Genomic DNA, 24162 nt, shown 5'->3' with positions numbered 1-24162 from the left:
GAAAATATCATTTTGCTATCTTACTCTTCGATTCAAAAAAAGCGTGCCACATTGAAGAACAAATGAAAACGCAAAAAGCGGCAGTTCATATTTTACCGAGTACGACATTTAGAAAATATGCATCTATAGCATATACATGCGTGGTTGCTATATGACTATATGCGCACTATGCATCCACTGAGTTAAACAACCGGTATAATGTTACAGTGTTTTTTGTTTTTTTTTATATTAAGCCGTAAGTTGCTATATCTTAAATATACGTACCGTCATTAGTATACGAAATTCGAGGCAGAAAAGACATGATCATCACGGTCATGGCAGTTGCCGCAATGAAACTCAATGACGACATAAATACTACAAGGTAGATGCACTGATTTTCTGAAATGTAATTATATGTCAATTATTTGTAATGAACATTTCAATTCAGAACTAAATGATGTCTACTGAATAAATTATAGCGCATTTGGCTACATTCTAAAAATAACTTGCTCATATACAAACTATTTTAATCGACAAAATGAGGTGTTTAGATGTAGTAGTTCAATGTAGTAGTATATACATTATACATACACACTTAATGCCGCACTAAAATATGTTCAGCTGTGTAATTTATATCGTTTTTTAAAACTTATTTCTCGAGCAATTTGTTACATCTAGATAAATATAAGAATACCAAATGTTGTCTGCAGACTCTTCCCATCACTTTGATTATCTATCAAAACAACAAATAAAAACAACGCCTTTGTATACTTAATTGCACAACTAAATACGAAGTGTATCGGAACTATTCTAATATGAACAAAATGGAATGACAAGGATAACCCGAATATAAAATTAATGTTGTGTAAAAATCACATGTACAGTAAATTATGTTCTGTCTTAATCAGATAGCAAGTTTAAACTATCTTATGGAACGGATAGGAATAAGAATGGGAATAGGATAAGTTATGAATATGTAGGCAAATCAAGAAATCATTTTCGCTGGTTTATTGCAGATTTGTTCTCGGTAGATGCAGAAGATTGAAACATGCAAAGTAACTACCCAGGAGAATTGTATTTGCTATGTGTCCCTTAATAATTTCATGGTTTACTCAAAGATCCCAAAACTATATCACCAAAATGAAATAATCAAAATTTTCTTCCTGGGAAAAGACACTCAGATAAAACCCACTTCTATGGTATTTGAGTCAATAAATTGTAATTAATTTTTTAACAAAAAATTCAGATACTCGGTTAAGATTCTCGATAAAACTCAGACAAAATGTCTACCGTTACTTGCTGACATTTTCATTTTCTGTTTTGAAGGTAATCTAAAACCTTATCTTATCCGAAAGAAAGAACATCGTTTTGTCACTTTCCGCTCAATGGATGGCATTTCATCTAAAAACACTTTTAGATTTTGGAACTTTATACATCGCAAATATCACAAAAGCCTTGTGGTAAAGGAAATGAAAGAAACTTTGAAGTCAGAAAACTTATATCATGACCTACTCTTAGACAACGATGGTACGTAAAACTCATGACCAAATTAACATACGTGTAGACATCTCGATCCGTGTTGTCAATTTTACTTGTATCTGTTGCACTATCCGTATAGCATTTTATTTGTTGTGTGCTTCTTTTTTCCCTGTCTATCTATTATTTTTAATATTCCTTTGATTACCATTCAAACCTTCTTTCTCTTGATTTTCTTGTCAATTTCTGAATGGATCAGTTTTTCTTGTTTTTTTTAAATTTGTACTTTTGTATTTCAATTATTTCATACCGTGGTATTTTAGAACTGTAACCTCTACATGAGCTATGTCCCTTTTCTCTCCATGCCTACATGTCCAGTTTCCGTTTACTTTCGTATTCATAACTCCTCTTAAAGTAAATGTTAACTCATTGGTTTGGCGGTCAAGAGTTATCGTCGTGTTATTATATTTCGCATGACAGGTACTTATATCAGATGGCGGAAAGCAATTTCCTTGAATATTTCCGCTAGGGTCCTCTATATATGTATTGAATTTGTATTCCACAATTCTGCATACTAAGATTAATTTCATGTTTGAAATTTTCCAATTAAAGCATAAATCAGGCTCACAAGACATTGCCTCTAAAATAAAGGTAAAAGTTTCATATTTGAATCGCGATATCACATGCCAGAATAAAAGATGATAATTGATCACGAAAAAGTCATGAAACGCATTTGTTGAATTGTTCTTAAATTCAATTCCAAGCAAAATTATAAATAGCACAGTATCAAAGCGTATGACATTATCAATTATATCAGTATGGCCATTTGCATTATAAGGTACATCGACTTTAGACGTTCAATAACATACCTATTGGTAGCATGGTGAGTATTGTGAATGCCCAAGTGATTTGTCTCATGTCTTCAAATTTAGGCGTACCTTTATCTGAGAATCAAAACTACCTAAAATAATACAGAAGTCAAACTATATGCCTTCACGTAAAATAAGTGAAACATCTTTAAAGAAAACATATAAATAATAACGATAATTATCAAATGAACATGTTGGTAATTTACGATATAGAAAACAAATTAAATTGATCGATAAAAAATAAACTCTAAATGTAGTAATACACCCGTACACAAGCAAATCTTTTTCACATGAAGTTCACGTTAATCGAGCTTCACCTGAAATTCATATGAAACTTACATGAAATAAAGGCACAAAGTTGATTTGCTCAATTCAGGTGAAACTTATGTCGAAAAAGTGTGTTTGTGTATGGTTTATTTGTTATTCCTTTTTCTAAAGATGACATGTATACATTATTTTTATGTGTTTATAACGGATACAGTAAAAGACATACATGTTCTACACTGTTGTACATAAGAAGTTCATATCCATGAAGTAAACTTTACAGATCGAATTTCTAGAAAAAAAGAGTAAAAGCTGGTCGAGTAAAGATCTCACTCTCCGGGTCTGATGATATTTGCAAGAAAACATAATATATTTATTGATAACGCCGAATACTTCCTTTCGTTTCAGCTTTCTCTGAGTATGAACAAAATGTTTTAAGAAGTTCATTAACAGAAACACAACAAATATGTCTTCCGCAAATATTTACCGCAATTAGAAAACCACAAGAAGCAGCAGAGTTTATACTAGTTATTTTGGTTTTAACAGAGAAAAAATGAATTTTCTGGACAAGTGAAGTAGTTTACACATAAGAAGTTAATTCTTAAATAGCAATAAATGATAATCTCAAACTTTTTAACTTGGCGTTCATCAGGATTTTTTTGCAAATAATTGGTTGTGAGTGATTTATATGTTTTTGAACTTTTTATTTAGTTCAATTATTGTAACATACAATTGCTAGGACAAATTCGAGGAATCTCCAGTTGCCCCAGGACGATTCCGGATCGATCTGACTTAAATGAATTTATATTCATTACAAAGTTATAATACATCTAAAAAAAAAAACAAAAACAAAAACAAAAACAAAAACTGAAAGTGTGTTGGTGATATATAATGAATAAATAATTTTCTAATCATAATTTTTTTTTCATTTCGCTTGATATATTCAACAGTGATTTTCTAAATTAACAATTAAAATACTTATATGCTTATAATACTATATCATGCGTGGTTCTTTTACAATTCAGTACATTGTATATTGTGATGTATTCAAATATATATAAAACGTCTCAGAATGTGACGACTCTATTCGCTACACTGCTACATCGGATCAAATTCATACTGATAAGATAACGTAAACTTATACAAAGGTCTGAAAAATTCCCAACGATGTAAGAACTATCAAAGTTGCGAAGCAAATTTTTTGTCGTTCCCTCTGCGGGACTTGAACTCGTACCGCTGTGACATTTATGGCAAAACTGCCTGCACTGAGTCCAGCGCCCTAGACCATTCGGCCAGCTAGGCTATTTATATAAAATATAGCTTTCGCTGGCCGGGTCATTCCTCCTCGTAGGATTAATCTAGGGCTGTAACTTAGTACACGATGTGACATCTATGGCAACATCGCCTGACCAAATTCCAGCGCCCTAGACCTTCGGCCAGCTAGGCTATATCAAAATATTGCTTTGGCTGGCCGTTTAATTCCTCCTCGTAGGATTAATCTAGGGCTGCAACTTAGTACACGATGTATGGTAGTACGGGACAGTTCATCTAGGTGTTATTAAGTAGGAAAAAGGATCAAATTAATGATGCATGTCACAACAAATCAATATTATACAACGTCTCAGAATGTGACGACTTTATTCACTACACTGCTCCATCGGATCAAGGAAGATAACGTTAACTTATAGAATGCTCTGAAAAATTCCCAACGATGTTAGAACTGTCAAATTTGCGATGCAAATATGTGGTTGTTCCCTCTGCGGGACTCGAACTCGTACCGCTGTGACATCTATGGCAACACCACCTGCACAAAGATTTCACAGCAGTACGAGTTCGAGTCCCGCGGAGGGAACGACCAAAAAATTGCATCGCAAATTTGACAGTTCTAACATCGTTGGGAATTTTTCAGACCTTTCTATACGTTTACATATCTTCCCTGTATCAATTTGATCCGATGGATCAGTGTAGTGAATAGAGTCGTCACATTCTAAGACGTTTATATATATATATATATATATTATGATAGCTATTAATACTTTGGTAATATTAATTCAATTTTCTCAATACAAGGTTTTAACGTCTTCAAAAGAAAATATCACTTTTTTTCGAACTGTGCAAACTGGTATCCATAATATGTTTGCAAAAGTGCTTTTTATTGCTTTGTGTTTTACTTATCGAACAATTTCAGGAATGTTATCAGAAGTTTATTGATCACATATGTCGGTAAGAAAAACATTTAACATTTATCGGTTTAAAGTATGACTTTTCTTTATATATTTGCTTTTTTAGTACATATTCATTTTGCTCATAATTACTGATTGAACGCTTTATCACAAACTTGGTTAACAAAGCATTATACAATGTTATACAAATAATATGCAAACGAATGCATTTTATATATCTTGACATATTTAACATCACATCACATCACATTACCACTTTATAAATTAGTACACATTCAATGTTTGGATATAGAAAATTAATTTCACAACCATACACCCAAATTGCATAATATATAAGGTTTAAATCTATTTCCCTTTTTTGAAATATAGGCAATGAGAAAAAAATGGGTAGAGTATCAATTCGTGATTCGATTGTAGATTTGGAATAACAAATATGATTTTTGATTCGTGAAAAGGTATTTCTGATATAATTGTAATTTTTTTATATTGATATGTTAATGTCAATACAGTATTTAAAATAATACAGACTGATGCTAGAAAGGTTCGGTTGATTATGTAAGATAGATATATAAAATATCAATTCGGATTATATGGTAAACAAGGTTTCCTGGTTATAGGAATAACAAATGTTCGGGTTCAGTATACCAAACTGTAAATAATTTGATAGTATAATTTGCAAATTAAATATATCATATACTTCAAACGCTTCAGTTTTATAAACCCCAAATATACAGAACAAGTGGTATTTGGTTAATCTTCACGGGAAGAAACTACATTTGTTACAGAAAAGTTCTTACCTGCAGTGTTAAAATTCGTCAATTACGCCAATGACAACGGTTACCTGTCCCAAACAAACAACTTCCTGGTATGCATATATTTTGCGCAGTTCTGATCGATTATACATGAACCAGTTGAAACAGATAGAGTGTGGAGCGGTTTACAAGGAATAACGTTCTCTCTGTAAGTTTTTTGTATTATAATTTTATATGTATTCCTTGTGTTTACATGTATACTATTTTCCATTGGAAATCCGAACTTGCAATCCGTTTACAAGCAAGTTTATAAACCATACAACAGTTTACTTAGTAAAACAACACTGTCCGGACATAAATTTGAAGGATAATTTGCTATATTTTTCATTGACATATATTGTCAATAATGAGAGCGCTTACATGTATGTCATAGGTCTGAGTTATTTGGCCAAAATTGAAAAAAAATGGTTCGCAGCAACACCAAAGTATATGATAGACTTTGACAGACCAGTATTGATATTCATGAATCAAACATGTCTTTTCATAATATGATAATATAATGGATTCTCCAAGAAATTTGATTTTTTTCATACTCTGATTGACCTGAAAAAGACATTTTTGTTTATATTTAACTAATTGATAACTGTAATTGTATTTGTTTGGTTTATCAAGCAACACATATTAATACTTAAAACAGATATAATTTGTTTATCAATATCAAACGGAGTGTCCTCATACTCGTGTTAAAGACTTAGTGTTAAATGAAGCTAGGTCTTTTAACATATCGACACATATTGAAATTGTTCTCTCATGGTCCAAAATTCAGAGAACCATAGAGTTTCAATTGATAAAACTTAATATCAAAAGCATAATGAACGATGTTGAAGATAAGTCATGAATAAAGAGAAAAAAGAACCAAGAACCAGAAATCTAATCCTTGTCGAATTGCATACAATGAAGATACCATACGATCTTTGGTATATAATCGTATTGGCAATCTCCAGAAAAGTGTCAATAAAAGTTCGTAAGCAACGATCCGAAGGCACTTGAATGCCTTTCCTCACATTGTGAAAAATATGTTATCGTTTCTGTTGACAAAGCTTCAAAAAACATTGTTTGTTTTGTTTGTTAAGCGCATTCCTTCAATGGCCTTATTATGGAATTATGTATTCATAGAAACACCATAGGTAATGCCACATACAAACGTTCATCTTTTGGCAAAGATAAAATCCTCACCAAACAAAAGTAGTCCATGTCTTCTCACTACATTGTAACAAAATGCGAGGACTAATCTTACTTGTATTAAATTCCCACACTCAATAAGAATCCACACAAAGAAAGAAATATAGCTAGATCTATATCTTTATCGAAAAGATATGTATATTTACCTTACAAAGATACTTTCGACAGTGTGTAGGATAGAAAACCAGTCAGTTGCAATACTCTCGCAGTGGCACTAGTGATATATGGATACATAAACGTTCTAAATATTTTGTACAAACAACTCCCGCAGCTTTCGGAAATTAGTTCTATCCAAATTTTTGACTTTTCAACACTTTACTCCACGTTGCCATATGATTGATTGAAAATTCGTTTGAAAGAACTTATTCGTTAATCTTTTGCTGATTCGAAAAAAAAATATGTTGTTCTAGGTAACAAAACCACATATTTTGTTCTAAATTATTGGAGAAAAGAAACACGTTTGCGTTGTAGCCGATTTGTTCCTGGGACTTAAAAAGGAAACTACAGACAATGTGAAGTCAGGCTCATCTCTTGACCTTACACTTTATATTCAGTATTGTTATATTTCGATTTATCTATTGCAAAATCTCTTCAGCATTTGCATATGGACTATATCACTATTGAAGTCATCACTGCAGAAGTTTTATGGTCGTCATCATGAACTCATTGATCATTTCGGGGTTTCCATCTGCACCATGATAACATATTAGTTCAACGTATCATAGTTTTGCTTTCCTCTTTCGTCTACCCAAGACTTAAGATTTATTGGGCAGTTCGGCGAATGTTTTTTTTTTTAATGAAGCAGAGGTGTATCCATCTGCGCCATGAAAACTGATTTGTTCAATATGTCAAGTGTTTCCTTTCCTCTTTCATGTACCCCTTACTTAACCTTGATGAGCTCCTCGGCGGTTGTTTCTAGAACAAAGCAGAGGACGCTTACCCTACCGGTGCACCTGGTCCATGCTTCCAGTCTTCAGAGGAGTCAGAGTTGCTTAGTTGCTTTTGTTGCTTTGTACTTAATATTTTGGTTGGTTTATGTCCTTTGTTCCCTTGATTACTCCTTGAATACTATAGGGTTTTGATTTTGATGCTCCTTTATTATGATTCAATTTGTCTATAGATGAGATAGTGCAGCATTTAGCAGGAATTGTGTGAGTAAAAGGACCTCTTTTATTTATTAACTTTCAGTTGTAAAAGATATTACTTAATTATTTCAATTCTCCAGGTGAGCCATTCATGAGCTTTAGTTGTTACAGCCTTTCCTGTCATTTATCTGCAACGCAATATATTGTATATTGTTTCAGTTATTCAGGAATGCCTGAACTTTAGTAGTCACTATTAATATGTAGTGATGAAAAAAAAAAAAAAAAAAAAAAAGAATAATTTCATGTATTTAGGTTCTATCAAAATATTATATGTTTTTGTCAAACATACTGTAGATTGAATTTCATAATATCACCAATGTATCATCTGTACTGATTTGACTACTGGTTTCAACAACTTTTTTCAGAAAGTGATTTATGCTATCACCACTTTGAAATACAATTTCTATTTCAAAGTAAATATAATAGTATTATTATGAAAGTCTGCCCATCAAACAATATGTCCAGAAAAAAAAATACAGACTTCTTTCGATAAGGTGTCATTGCCATCATTATCTCAAAGAAGGACAAATAAGTATTATTCAAATTGTAAGCATTAAGTTATGTTGTTCACTGTAGAAAATGCATATATCTATACAAGTTTAAGTTTTTAACGAATCTCAGGGGACTGTCTCAGTTACTTTGTTATATGCATCGTTTGTTATATCAGAAACTCATTTTTTTTTTCAAAATTAATATTACCTCCTCTTTTATTTTTTTTGTTTTTTTGTTTTTTTTTAAAGTGCTTTTATCGCTTAAGTCGTTGCAATATTGATGCGTTTTTTTTCTGTCATCAAATTAAGTAATTGGTTTGTAATGTGTATTTATAATAAAAGATGAATAAAATAGAATACAATAGTTTTTGTTGCTGTTGTAGTTGGTTTTATAAACTCTTAAACTCGCATAATTTCTCTTTTATCGGTGTACTAATTTATCCTTCTTAAGAGACCGTCCTTGCAAGACTCGTAAGAGTAGTCAAGGCCGTTAAATTAAACCCCCTTGGTAGTATCCTTCTTAAGGGGCGCCTGTAAGAGACCCCGAACAAAGATAAGTATCACGTAGTTAAACTGTTACATAGTATCGAGATCAGTTTCTTTTCTTTTTTTATTTTGTGAAAAATTTCATTCATCTAACCTTTTTCAGTCTGCAGTAATTTACACAACATATTCAACCGCTGAAATCGGGAAAAAACTTTTTTCAATGGCTTAGGTGTCATTATTTAATTGATATTTTAATGAGTAATAAAACAAAAATACAAGTAATATTAGCTAATCTTCTAACAGTGTGTTCATCAACCGTGACATTGTTGATTAATTAATTTAGTGAGTAGCAGACAACTGGTGTCCGATATTTACTTAAAAAGTAAATTGACCATTCGTTTTATCCAGACAAACTTCAGCAATAAATCTGCCGCCGGACCCTAATACTTCATTATATCCCTGATTTCGCTATAACAAATTCGTTATAGCAATGACGAAATGCATTAGTTTTAAAACAGTGGGACTGGGAAATTCGTTCTAATTCGTTATAAGCCTGTTCGTTATAAGCGAACACTACTGTATATATATCTTAAAATTTGATTTTGCGCATTTAAAACTATTATTTATCGACAGTTATAATTTTAACCAGATATAGTCAATTTGTTTTTAGTTATTCGGTATTATTTCTAATACAAAAGATTTGACAACGTTTACGGTGTATCCATGGAGCGTTTGAATAGATATTTGATATTAATTTGACAAGAACACCTTACACCAGTATACCAGTATATGTTTTGTTTCTTTCCCTATTATCTTCGTACGATTGTGAAAACCAATAAAGTTATGCAATATTAATATACACAATAGAGACGTAATTCTCAACGTTTAAAATATAGATTGCCTTCAATGTTTGTGATAGACATTATCGTGACCGATTTTTGATATATCATAAGTTTTATAGATATATAGATAAATTATTTGGTAACTACTCAAGCTGGTTGTGGTAATTAAGATAAACATGCCCTCAGTGTTATCTGATAAAGCTATTTGAAAATATATAGTATTGGCACGATGTCAAGTGCGATAAAAAGCAGCAGTATAATTTTTGGGGTTACTTTTACCGTATAACAATGGTACTAAGAAATAAGTATATCGTTTTATCGTCCAAAAACACTGATACATGTATGTAAACAAATGAATTGGTATGATAAACAACACATGTTACTTGTATCTTGTGGTAAAATTTAGGATCTGATTTGATAGTTTGAGAGTATTAAGATAGCTTGCATAAGATAGATTTTTTTTTTAATTTAAGGGGTGGTACGCAGTTATGCCAATCACATTAGTTGATGATTAGGGAAGTGTCATCTAATGTATCATGTTTTATTTTAGTTAAATGCGACTTACAAATTAAGTTTTAAAAATACTTGCACTTTTTTTCAGATTTCAATATAAAATTAAAAATAAAGAGTTTCAAAAAGCTTCCGTCTAGAACGATTTTTTGCAAAGAATATGCAAAGACTTTACATTTGAAATGAGATATCTCAAATATGTAGTGCCCCGTGCAGGTCCGGGTTTTAAAAAAATAGGCATGCAGCAGCGCTAAGCTTGTCGTAAAAGGCAACTATATAGTGGTCAGAACCCTAGCCGGGGGCTAGGGCGCTCTGCCCACAGAGCAACTGGGGTGTGTGCCCCAGGTGGTGGAATGGGGTACCCCTGGCGTGTTACATGCTGGGGTTGTGAGGCTATAATACGGAAAACCTGACCGCACACCATAGTGGTGGGAAAGATGCCACGTTCCTCGCACGCTAAAGAACCCTACTGTGGTATTCTCCAGGAGTAGGAACCATAGGTCTCCGCCACAGGAAGCCAAACTGCCCGACCCTACATATCTTTCCTGCATCAATTTGATCCGATGGGGCAGGGTAGCAAATAGAGTCGTCACATTCTGAGACGTGGATATATATATATATGATCATGTGCCATGCAATCCAATTTAGAATTGTATATGGATGGTACTAAAGTCTTTTTCTTGATGTCCAAGTGTGTCAATGTAATAAAAAGCATGATATGAAAACACCTACCTTTTTGAAAGCCTTATAGAAATTTTTGCAACATAAAAATAAAAGAAAAGGCAATATTTTAATATCGTCTTTGTTAATTGGGTTACCATTTCAATGCAATATACTGAAAAAGAACACTTCAGGGGCAGATAACTATGTCAAAAGCTCATTTTTAACCTCTAATTGAAAGAATTTTGAGTAAATATAATGATGCAGATATCAAATATTGGTATTTTCAACAACAACAAAAAAAAAAAAAACATTCTGAAGTAAAACTATATTGTAAGATCGCGGGGTTTTGATATGTATGTTTCTAATTTTGTTTCCCATTTTGCCGGATTCTTACAGAAACTTACAGTTAAATAACGACTCCAGAATGAATTTTAGTAGAAAGACAACAGCGAAATGTTTATATATAAATACATGTATTCCTTGAGGGCTACTTATATGCTAAATGTTTTCCTTGTTAAGATATGTCATTATGTAAAACTTTCACTTTTTGTCAAATAAATATAGTTATTTAAAACGACATACGTGCTTTTTTTTTAGGTTCTTACCAAATGACGAGCGGCGGAAAATATGATTTTCAAAAACGCTTCCCTACAATTTCTTTTATTTGTGTTGGTTTTGGGATTGTCAGGTAATACATAGTTTGGAAAGAAAAACAAATCATGGTCAAACTGTACTTGGATACACCAGTAGAAAAATATATATAAAACAATGAAATTAAATACCGTTATTTAAGGTTAAGTAATAACTTATTAGCGAAATAAAAAAAAGAAAGAAAACAATAACCAGAGTAAGGCATATAAAGTGTTCTCGTAGAATATCAAGTCGTTAGATGAATGTGATTCCTTTAAGAACAGGACAACCCGCCGTTTATTAGTTACGACCTTAACAAAGCGAATCCAGAATGACTTTTTACTAGAGACATCAGTCGTTCTGCTTGTTAACGATTGCGCGCTAGAGTCCACAATTTCTAGCCCCTTGAAATAAATAAGATATAGCGGTGATAATAACCAAATCAAGGATTTTTAAAAGTAATTACGCTCAATGCAAGTTTGCTTCTTTGCCAATAAAGCTTCGGATGCAATCTGCCTCAGTACAAAATAAATCAGATAGTACATCATGTACATGTATATAGATATTTTACTGGTCCATAGCGTCTTTGTAAACACTAATCTACATAATTTGATATACAGATCGTCTTTTAAGTATTGTTGCCATCATTTGCATATTTGTTTATAAACGTTTTTTTTTATATCAGTGATAATAATATTCAACTCCTACACGGAAAACATTCCCACGTTTTCCGTCTGTTGTAAGATAACTCTTTGACAGGGGTATTAGCCTTTCTACCAGGCGCACATGTAAGTTATTAATATGAAAACTGCATATGTGGCTACAAATAAATCTGATCCATATATCAGTATATTAGATTTTCCGTAAAAAAAGGAATAAGTACGCCAACTTTACCAATGGCTAACTTGGTTGGAATTTGTTAGGCTCAAGGCGGTAATATATTTAAAGTTTGGAAACATCAAATTTACCGAAAAAGCAAACATTTACACACAAAAACAATTCATTTTGGAGAGTGAACTGTCAATTTGCATTTTGTCATGGTCATTACAAATTTTATTATAGGGAATTTGATCAATTTCACTGGAAGAAAGTATACACTGAGAGATGGAAGAATATGTCTACTGTTTACATGCTCGTCAGCAACAACCCCTACTAATTATGTTGAATTTTTGGTTAATGGTGTAACAACTGCAGGTTCTACGTACATTGCAGCAACGAATACATGTATCTTTAAACATTCAGAGAAAGACTGTTCAAATATGTGTGAATGTTCTTCAGACGGACAAATATTTACTTGGACGTTTCCTTTGCCATCACCAAAGAGAAAGGTGCGTTTCTCTTGTCAAATGTTCATAAAAAACCAACATAACGAAGAACAAGCAGACATCATGTTCAACGGCACAGGTTTGTTTTAAACAGTATTTTATTTCCTTTTTAAATATGATAAAGATAGCATTTACATGTATTTATGTGTGAACTCTCAAAAACGACACAAGCTTAATAGTTATAACTTGTCGTACATCTTCATGATTTTGTTAAATGAAATACATTTAAAATCTGACTACTTGGCTTTAGGCGATTTCATATGATCGAGGACTTTTGTCAACCAGCAGCTGCTTTGATGCAGTGATTTTAAAATACAATGCAAGTGATTCTAATTTCTAAATACTGTGCATCAGTAGCATTAGACCAAATACATATCTTAACTAATTCAGTATATTCTTTGCAATATATGCATTTGATTTGCAATTTGATGTATATTTTATTTAGATTTCACCTTCAATATGCCTCACAATGATGCTATAACATCTACAATAAAAACAACTATAAAAAATGGTAAGTTTTGAAATATTATGGTGTAAAGAAGAAATCGTGGTAAACCATAAATCTGTGCTATCCTCTTGGTCTGCCAGCCAAGGACAATGATTGTAATTTACTGTCTTTGTACTGGTTTCCTAAACTCCACAAGAATCCATACAAACAACGGTCTGCAGTCCTACCACAACTATTGTTACTCCTGTAGTACTATTGATTCAATGTGGATCTTGAAAAATTCGAAAGATCTTTTGAAGACAATCAGTTCAAGATTATCATTTGAATATAATAACATTAAAACCTATGATTTTTGCAACACTATATTCTTCCATTTCCCATACTCAGTCAAAATTCCCACTTAAAATCATCATATATCGTTGTTTTTTTTTTTTTTTTAAAAGATGACACAACTAGATACAAATATAAAATTCTTGGTAGTGATTCCTCATACTTAATAATAATTCCAACTCATCTTCAAAATATACTGAGGAAGATGTGAACAAAATGCTGGAATTTTTAATCGACAACATATTTGTTCAGTGTGATGGATGTGTTTTTCAACAAACGGTCGGCATTCCAAGGGGAACAAATTGTGCGCCTTTATTGCCGACCTATTCCTTTACTCTTATGAGGCTGACTTTATAGCTGATCTGTTCCAAAATAAAGAACATCGTTTGGCTAGATCCTTTAATCTCAGTTCCCGCTATATAGATGACGTATTATCTTTACACATTCCTAATTTCGGGAACTTGATACATCGCATCTACCCCAAAGAACTTGAGATAAAGTATACTACATACTATGTGAAGTCAGCCTGATATCTTGACCTACACTTAGACATCGATGGTAAAGAAAACTATTGACTAAACTTTACGACAAACGTGACGAATTTTCATTCAGAGTTATCAACTTTCTTTTCATATGTGGAAACATCCCTTCAGCACCTGCGTATGGAGTGTTCATATTACAACTCATACGTTATGCTAGAGGTTGCCGAAACTACGCAGTTTTTGTGTCGCGCTTGAACTCAAACAATAAGCTTCTGGAACAGTGTTATGTTGCTACAAGATTGAAGTCATCACTACAGAAGTTTTATAGTCGTCATCATGGATCATAGGTTTTCCTTTCCTTGTTTGTCTACCCCGGAATTGACTATTTATGAGCAACTCGGCGGGTGTTTTTTTTTAGAAAAGCAGAGGACGCTTAGCTTACCGGTGCACCTGGTCCATGCTCCCAGTTTTAAGTTGAGTCCGAGTTGCCCATTTGCTTTTGTTACTTTGTATGTAAATTTGTAGTTACTTTATGTCCTTTGTTGTGTATGTCTGTTTTCCATGTCTGGTCTTTGTCCCTGGATTACATTTTTTTATTACTGCTACAACCTTGGTTTCCTTGATTACTCTTACATAAAATATCCGACCCATGGTTCTGTGAAGAAAACGGGGCACTGTATATTTTGATAAGTAAATTTAATAATATATAAAATGAACACATTGAAATTTTGTATAACTTTAGATTAGAATAAACTTTCACTATTCAATTAAGCTAGTACAATTGTACACATTTCAGTTCAGATCGATAACAACTATGATGTACAAAAAGACGAGGCATCAAAAGGTAAAATATTATCATATTTTTGATTCATCTGGATAAATTGTGCATTTGTCGAAGACAACATCATCTATTTAATTTGAAATTTTCATTGAAAGGTTTCGAAATAGTTTTGAGATTAAAATATTATTTTTATTTCACAACATTATACGATCTCAATATAAGATTTTGAATACAAATTAAACAATGTCAGGAAAAACACTATCTATAGTTATGATTTATGTTTGTATTTCAAAGTTTGAAGTCGTTTGTTTCATAACAAATGCATTTCTTCTACTTCGTTATAAAATTTATAAAATACAAATGTAATGTCTGTTCGACAGTTAAATAATGTCCAAAACTCTAAATCCTGCAATGATGAGTTTGTTCATGAATGTTTATAATGCAATGTGGAAAAACCAACACAGTAATACAATTTGAAACAAATACTTTCATAAATTTGTATATGTTTATTTTCAGCTTTATTTGTGATTGTGGCCGTTATAGTGTCATTGGTTGTTACAGCGGGAATATGCGTGATATGTTTCCTGTGGTTTAGATACAAAAAAAGAACAAGCAAGTGTGGTAAAACATTAAATAATATTAATATTCATTCTTAAATGGTTTTTCGTTTGAAATATATGAATATTCTACGAAATGAAACTTAAAGTAAAACAATGAATTATTCGTCTTAAAGATAAGTTACTATGTTGTGCAAACCTGCACGAACAAATGTTCTGTAAAAGTCGAGCAAAGAAAAAAAAACAGGCAAAAATGGATTGGTTTACATATTTATGACCTATTATTTCTTGTTGTATACTTATTTGAAAATATATATTTTTAAAGTATACGACAACATGCATGTAACACAATTTGTTGTCATGTAGTCCACTGTGTAATTTATGTTTTTATTTAACATAATCTGTATTAATCAAAATGCAATATTCAGGTAAAGAAACAATAGTTTACATGTTCATTGTTTTGTTAGTTAACGTGTTCGAATTTGAAATTAATTAATTAAAAATTAATATGTTCTTATTACTTTTTAGCTAATTGCATATTGTAGATTTATACTTAAAATTACATTTCGCGATATGTTTGTTGTGTAATTAATGTAATTCTACAAATCTTGACTTGATCTTATTCAAGAAAAAAGGGGTCACTTGTTCTTAATACACGTACAGAGCATTAATATTGTAAAAAAGCGAAATACAACAATAGATGTTTCGATTATCTGATTTAAAGGTGAGGGATTAATACAAAATGCTCTATATTTCACTGATAAATCATACGAAAGTTGTATTAATTGAGGTACTTTGAAGTCATATTGCAGGTTTTGACTTAGAAATGTAAGTTTTACAGCCTCAACTGAATATTAACATATATGTGTGGATCTGCCTATATTAGCTACATGCATTTAATAATTCCTTGGTATTTTCAAAAGATCGTGACCAAGAAATCGGAAAAGCCCTTATTAAGCAAAACCAGAATACAGATGATGTTCAGGTAAAAAAAGCTATGTAAACATGCGAAGAATATTGCCGAAAGGCCAACACTGTTGACCTCATTTTTTTAGGTTACTATATGAACGTGTGCATGCCTTTGGATTTTTGACAGTCGTATTTCATTTCATATCGAATTTACCTCAAACTTAACAATGCACTTATATCGTATGATTTAAAAAAATAGGTTGGTATTAAAACTATTTGACCATTTAAATTTGTGACTCATTTGAGGAAGCCAAATGATAAATGATAAACAAACAGTAATGGAAATTCTTTGATTATACATAATTGCAACAAACATGATTTATCAGGGCGGGTTTTACATAAGGTTGTTTTACCCAGGTCAACAAAGTAATTATGTATTTATAGAGATGCACTCTGTGTATCTATTAAACATAGATGTTAAACATTTTTCTGTTCTAAAAAAAAGACATAACTTTTATTGAATCAATGTTTATATTAGTAATGTTATTTGTCAAGACCTTGAACATTTTCTTCGTCTCTTGATTAAATGTTTTCAATGTCAAGCTGGGAAAGTCTATTGTTATCAAAAATATAGATACATGTATTGAATATCACAATGCATTACGGAAAAAAACAATCAACGCCTTTTTATGTAAAATTATAGGGAGCTGTAAATCGAGTCACTTGTAAAATACATCTTTTTAATCATTTATCATTTTTTCGATCACAAGATAAAATTCTTCTTTGGCATCAGGAGTTTTAAAAGAAAGCGCAGTATAGATATGTACAAGTAAAAACAGAATATGTATGTAAAATTTTGTATTATTTCAGGAAGAAAAGAAAGAAAAACAAAACCTGGTTAAACTGAATCGTTTAATCACCAAAATAGGAATGAAAGTAATGAGAGCTTATTTTAGGAAACAAGTATTGCAGGAAAATAATTTATTCTCATTTTTAGAGACTAACAAGCATAAAATGTTTCATGCAATGCACCCACAAAAGAGATGTTGTCAGTGCCTAACGAAAAGACTTGATATCAACCGTCTCAGAATTCTAAAACAACATTTCGATGGTCTGTATTCAAGACAAAATGAGCCATGTGAGTTAAGTAGCCAAACAAAATGTATTTGCACATATACACCACATAAAACTGTTGTTTTAGATACTCTGGATCTATCGACTTTAACCAGTATAGTCTCTGTAGTACCAACAGGCACTGCAACTCTACAAAACTTGATCCAAGTTCAAACGTTTTCCAAAGAAATTATTCATTTTTTAGGAACTGGATCGGTACCAAATAACGAGTTTAAAACAATATGGGAGAAAATTAAGAATTTTTTCCTTGGGTTAGCACAGGATATAGATTTTTCAACAGAGGATTTACAGGCAATAGGAAAGGAAATACAGAGCATTTTTGCAGCAAATATCGAGAAAACAAACGACGAGTATGCAGAAATACTTATGCAGTTGAAAAATTATGATGAACTATTCAATCTAGTAAGCCTATCTTAAGGGAAACAAAGAATTGTGTTTGTATTTTTTTTTCAAATCGTATCCAAGGTATTCCCTTGAAATATATAGATTGTTCTATTACCGATTACAAAACACAATGATAAAAAAATCTAGCTATCTTTTTCACTATTTTGATAAAATACCACAATCCATTGTTCTTAAATCACAAAAAGTGAACTCGTACCGCTGTGAAATCTATAACAAAACCGCCTACACAAAGTCCAGTGTCCTTCTATGCTACTTTATTATCCCTGTATCAATTTGATCCGATGGAACATGGTAGAGAATAGAGTCGTCAAATTATCAGACGTTTGTATAATATTAATTTGTTGTGACATGTGTCGTTAATTTGGTCCCCTATCCTACTTAACAACACCAAGATGAACTGACCATAAATCGTGTACTAAGTTACAGCCTTAGATTTATCTTGCTAGAAGGAATGACCCAACCATCGAAAGGTATATTTGATATATCCAAGCTGATCGAGTGGTCTAGGCTACTGGACATTGTGCTGGCGGTGTTACCATAGATGTCACAACGGTACGAGTTCAAGTCCCGCGGTTGGAACGACACAAATTTGCTCCGCTAATTTGACAGTTCTAACATCGTTGGGAATTTTTCGGGCCTTGCTATGCTTAAGTTATTTTCCCTATATCAATCTGATCCGATGGAGCAGTGTAGCGAATAGGTACATGTATAATTTGTTTGAAAAACTAGATATTTTCCAAAGCAGCTCGATAACCAGTTACTATTTTGACCGAAGAACAGATTTGTTGAGAGTCGAGAAAAACTTATTTAGTATAGCAGCCAAACCGAACTGCTTCCGTCATTTATGTATATTTATAGATGGTTCTACCTTCCTAGAAGTTTTGTTCTAAATGTTCAATACCAAAAGTTATCTGTCGCCTATGGACTTTATATTTTTAGTTAGTCTGAATTAGATAAAAAGAACTAAGATCCAATTTGTTTGCACTGAGTAACTAGACTTAAAACATTTCTTTCCAAGTTGAACATATCTGTCGGATATTCTTCCTAAAAATATCAAATTAACTTCATCAGAAGTACAATGTACACATTAATGCAGAATAGAAACGAATATTAAAATCATAATCTTGGTTGTATAATTTAAGGAACATGCACCCTCAATCAAAGCGAAAAGAGGACTACAAAACGTGATTAAGCTGTACCGTTTACTGAGCAAAGGAATGATGGTTTCAAAAACTTTTTTCATGAAACGAGTGTTACAAGAAAACGATTTACAATCATTTTTGCAGAAAAACAAACATATCCTGTTTCATGCGGTGCATCCAACAAGACAATGTTGCAATTGTTTGAATAACAAAATAGAGTGCGATTATGTAAGAGTCCTTATGGTACGACAGTTCAATGATTTATATACAGTTTCAAAGGACATCCAGTCATGCCAGTTAAGTAACAAAATGACATGTATATGTGGATTTATACCAAACCATACAGTTTCCGAAGACACTTTTGATTTATCAAAAATTATAGGTATATCGACCGTACTACCTATAGACGCAACTATTCAACGTGACTTGATCCAAATTCGAACGTTCTGTAACGAAATTGCTTGTTTTCAAGGGACCGGTATGGTTTCAGATGACGAGTTTGAAATTATATGGGAAAGAGTGAAAAACCTTCTACTAGGCTTAGCAAGCGCTGTGGGTTTTGGAGCACAAGAGAGAACACGACAGGAAATACAGACTCTACATAGCGACATAACCGAAATGACTAGCAACGAGTCTACAGAAGTACTTTCTCAGTGGCAGAAGTTTCACGAACTGTCAATTCAGGTTAGTTTGTTCCAAAAAATATGCTTTTATTTAAAAATAAAAAAATTAGGTCTGTTTAAACAATTTAATATTTACATATTCAGAAAGGTTTTTGGTAAAATGAAACATTAATTATATAGTTCAAAAACTAAACAGGCTTTGAAATCAATATTAAGTAATGACAGATATCTTATCACTTCAATGTCAAATTTAATAAAGTCATTTCAATTCAGCAACAAGATGAAATCCAGTTTCAAAAGGAAGCGGAAAAGTTTGAGCCATTGTCTTCTGATAAGATGATACTTTACATGGTCGACCAGCTAGAAGTATTTATTTCTGAATTTGATGATAGAAAAATGGATACCTTAAAAGGTACATGTAAAACGATATATTTAATTCTAATATCTAAAAGTAGACCATAATACTGAAAATCAAATGGCGGTACAAGGGCTTTTTAATCACCTCATAGCATTTCTCTCCAGTTCACTTCTTTGAACCCATACACATATGGCCGTTCGATCTGAAGCTATATTTACTGTTTGTTTATATTTTTAGTTTTGAAACAATATTGTTTAAATCTGAGAGGATACCTTTGAACGAACATTATATTAAACATAGAATAACTCCATCCGGCGCTGTATTTGGGTCTGAAAAAGAAACCAGGCTTTATACAACATTATTACTGTTATCTACATAGTTTGCACTACATAAGAAAAAGAGTTAACGTTTAAGAAAAGAATATATTGAATATCAGTATCATTTTTTTATAAACTTTCGGTTGGATTCAAATTACAGAGTAAGCGTTCCTTTTTAATTATGATGTATATAAAATACGTTTAAATTCTATATGCCTTACTGAAACATTAATATAAGGTAAATCCTATCAAACATTTAATTACGCATATTATTCGCAGATGCTAAAGGAACAGTTTTAATAATTATAATTACCCCTTTTGTTCAATTATGAAACTGTACTAAACTACCACATTTGAACAAAGATATATAAAACCTATATATGAACCAGCGAAATGAATAAGTATTAATTAGATTTGTATTTTTTTTAAAACCGATATTCAGTATTATCAGTTACAAGCAATATCCTCAGTATCATCAAAGCGTAAATGCAATATGTTTTTTTTTAAATCCAGATAAACCAGTTCAAAAGGCTCTTATAAGAGTTTGTGTACCACCTACATGGGATATAGATGCTATTGCTACACCTATGACAGTTATGAAAAAAAAGGTTTCGATTAAAATTATCGAAAAATCTGATGATGGTAAAGCCATATTATTCGTGACATTGATACACATTCAACAGGAGCTGTTTGAAGACAAAACTTTGTTCGGAAAGGCATTGTTAGAACTGGTAAAAGAAATTGTGAAAATGAACGAGATAGATTCATCAACTTCCGATACAATACAGATAACATTTACCTTTTCAAAAGTCAAACCAAAAGAACTTTCAAAACCTACGCTTAGTGGTAAGTTTGTATTTGCCTACTTTATTCCATTTGGAATTCGATTGAAGATCATTAGGGCATCAAAATAATGCACAAATCAATTTTCATTTATTAAACAAGGTGTGAATGGACTTTAGTGTGGCAGTAAGTGTGTTCCATCCTCATCTTGGTAAAACATTATACTTTCAAATGTGTATGTAGTCTCTATGTCTACCAAAATGACCAAATATGCAAAAACAAAAGTTTGGTTAGGTCGATTTGAAACGAAACCTCCGCATATAGTGCCACGCACTGTTTTGGCAGTTTGATTCTACACACTTTATCACCATCATATGTGGCAATTTATAATTAAGACTCCGTGCGTCTGTACAATTAAACAGTGATTGTATGCCTTTAATATTACATACGGAAATATTTGTACTTTAATGAAATTTGACTTTGTTGGATAAACACCACTATGATACTGTTTCCCTAATGTCTCCTCTAACGTCACATTTCGTAACTACGTATGTCTTTTCTGTGAGAAAATAAAATTTTCTTAATGTTTTTGTTTTATTATCCTTCTTAATTAGGTGTGGAGCCAGTAAGAATGTATCTACAAAGAGGAGGACAACGGTTTATAAACAGTTCTGCTTTATTGTCCGACGATGAAGTAGTGTTTGTTGAACAAATCAACAAAGTGTTAGTTATATACAATTATAAAACACAGGTAAGGCATATTCAAAACTTACTTGCCTGTCCTTTTGACTTAGCTGTTCTACCTAATAACCGAATTGCCGTGTCTTTTTCGGATTTAACGGAAATTCACCTGTATTCAAATAAGTTATCACTTATCGAAAGCGTCAAGATGAATGAAAAGTGTTTTTCCATAGGGAAACGTGATGAATTTAGTATATACGTGTATACTGAGGACAAGGGACTCTGCGTGTTAAGTTTAGCTGAAAAACGCTCCCTGGTTTTTGAAATCACGCTTCTGGACTATGATCCCTTCAAAGATGCAATTTCATTTGGTGACAAGTACATTTACTATACTAGCTGCATGAGAAACTCCGTTTATTGTTACGATATAAGGGCGCAGTATCTTAGAATCATCGATGGTACATTTAACAATCCATCATCTATTGCAACTATGCAAGATTATGTTTTTGTTAGTGTAAGCGACGATTCAGGCGAAGTTTATGTCAAACGTGTGGAAGGCTCAAGTCATCAAGTTGTATTTTCGAAAAAAGATGGACTCGAAATTTCTAATATGATACATGTGTATGAAAAAAGATCATGGCTGATGTTCGTCAACAAAGACACTGGATTTGCATCATATCGCAAACTACAATGGTTAGGGGCACAGGTAGCGGTTTCCAGTAGCAAAACGTAGGATGGGATTTCATTGATGGTATATACAAGGGCTAAGAAACTGATTTATGACTATACGGCTATATTCAATATATTTCATTTCAATGTCAATTAATGTATTACAATTAAAATTGTTGTCATTTCAACTCAGTGCTCTCATTGAATTAAAAACTAATTATATGTTTTTGTAATAAAGCCTATGGACATATTATTGTAAACAGTTTTGGAGTGTGAAAATTTGCTTGAAGTTTTTGATAAATTACTCGCTTTGGATAAATCCTTAGAAAGTGTGGGCTGTTTTTGATTTCTTCACACTTTACACCCCAGTTTAACATTAGCCGATTTAAGACAAATTTTCTTATCTTATCCAATTGTGTTTCGATAAAACAGATACAAATATATTTTCTGTAATAAAGAAAGGTCATTTTTTTCTGACGAGCTAGACAAAAATTTACAATAATATACTAACTTGACGTGTGAGGCTATAATTAATTCAGTCAATTATCTTCATAACAAAATTTATATCAGCTTCCACGATTAAATTAATTGTCAACTAGTAGGAATTCCAATGCGCGTTAATTGTGCTCCTGTAATAGCAGATCTAATTCTGTATTGTTATACGTTTCAGTTTATGGCCATACTTTAAAACAAATCCTTCCAAGTCTGATTTGATAGACAAAGTTCATTATACTTGTCAATACCTCGATGATATTTTTTTTTGCTGAATAATCCTGACCACCTTTTTACATACACTGCTGAAATTAACCTTGAAGAACTTAAGATAAGGCTAATGAAGACAGTTTCAATTGTCCTTTTTTTCTGGATTTGGATGTTTCCATTTCACAATGAAAACTAATAAGTTCGACAACAGGGCCGAAATTTACGTTTCTTAATATTACATTTCCTTTTTCTGACGGGGTCATTCTATTAGTGCCTTTATACGATGTATGTTTCTCAGCTAGTTCGATATGTCTTATATATTTGCGATATGTTTGTACCGAGTTTTAAGACATTGTTAAATCATTGAATTATTTTTTTATTGACTTTAATATTGTTTATCTCATATATAAATTAAATATCAATTACCTTTATATAAAAGAACCCTATACCTAGAATGCTGTTAGCGTTTAAAGTTTCTATCGCAAAATTAAAGAATTAAAGATGAAAAATTGTCTGTTACCAGAATGTCATAGCTTTTTATCTTGGTATTTTTACTTATATAGTCTATGAATTATTTTTACTAAACCCTATTTGATATTTCAATAACTTCACTTCATTTGTTGTTGTTGTTTTTTTTTTATAGTTTTTTTACAACTTCCTTATGATATGGGTTTCACCCATCATTGAAGACCGTAGGGTGACCTGTAGAAGTTTAAGTATGTGTTCCTAAGAATTTGGTGAATGATTGTTTCATTGGCAATTATACCACATATATTATCTTATATGGTATACTTTTTGACATCTTTAAACTTCTTAATTTGTCTTCATGTAAATATAACATGTTTTGAAATGTCGTCCGCCGATATACTTTTTTTATTACTTTTTAGGGCTTATTTCATTAAGTGTTTGCTTTATCATTTGTATCAATATGTGAATATTTTTATGTCCAAAAAAAAAAAAAAAAAAACAAAAACAAAAAAAGAA

The 24162-nt window shown here is 31.9% G+C and overlaps 2 protein-coding genes across 14 annotated transcripts in view; one reads left to right on the top strand and one right to left on the bottom strand.

Moving 5' to 3' along the window:
• LOC148610348 (uncharacterized) overlaps positions 1-5682 on the bottom strand; it is a 15892-nt gene extending 10210 nt beyond the window's left edge. For 4 of the 11 annotated variants that reach the window (XR_015914809.1, XR_015914810.1, XR_015914808.1 and 1 more), the window contains exons 1-6: positions 5569-5682; positions 2818-2880; positions 2325-2416; positions 1766-2095; positions 674-712; positions 265-378 (exon numbers count right to left, since the gene is read on the bottom strand). Coding sequence is in view for 7 of the 11 variants with exons in the window: in XM_088542845.1 (XP_088398971.1) it covers positions 265-378; positions 674-712; positions 1766-2095; positions 2325-2373 (532 nt within the window). In the remaining 4 variants the exon portion in view is untranslated. Of the gene's footprint in view, positions 1-264; positions 379-673; positions 713-1765; positions 2096-2324; positions 2417-2817; positions 2881-3318; positions 3384-5568 lie in introns of those variants that run through there. The other 7 variants (XM_088542841.1, XM_088542847.1, XM_088542845.1 and 4 more) reach the window with 6 other exon arrangements.
• LOC148610347 (uncharacterized) lies at positions 5574-24162 on the top strand. 3 transcript variants are annotated; one of them, XM_088542838.1, is made up of 12 exons: positions 5574-5731; positions 11500-11590; positions 12595-12936; positions 13303-13368; positions 14914-14961; positions 15415-15519; positions 16379-16440; positions 17235-17900; positions 19046-19729; positions 19942-20080; positions 20857-21189; positions 21741-24162. In XM_088542838.1, exons 2-12 carry the CDS (start codon positions 11530-11532, stop codon positions 22538-22540), a joined length of 3306 nt encoding a protein of 1101 aa, XP_088398964.1. In that variant the 5' UTR covers positions 5574-5731; positions 11500-11529; the 3' UTR covers positions 22541-24162. The 3 variants fall into 3 exon arrangements, with proteins under 3 accessions (XP_088398964.1, XP_088398966.1, XP_088398965.1); XM_088542840.1 differs by lacking the exon at positions 17235-17900; XM_088542839.1 differs by lacking the exon at positions 11500-11590 and having other exon boundaries at positions 5611-5731.

Source organism: Perna viridis, chromosome 8 (genome assembly GCF_037379345.1).
Source record: "Perna viridis isolate PV_CMFRI_1.1 ecotype Kerala chromosome 8, ASM3737934v1, whole genome shotgun sequence".
Taxonomy (NCBI): Eukaryota; Metazoa; Mollusca; class Bivalvia; order Mytilida; family Mytilidae; genus Perna; species Perna viridis.
Note: the sequence above shows the minus strand (reverse complement) of the source record. Positions and strands in the feature narration are given on the sequence as shown.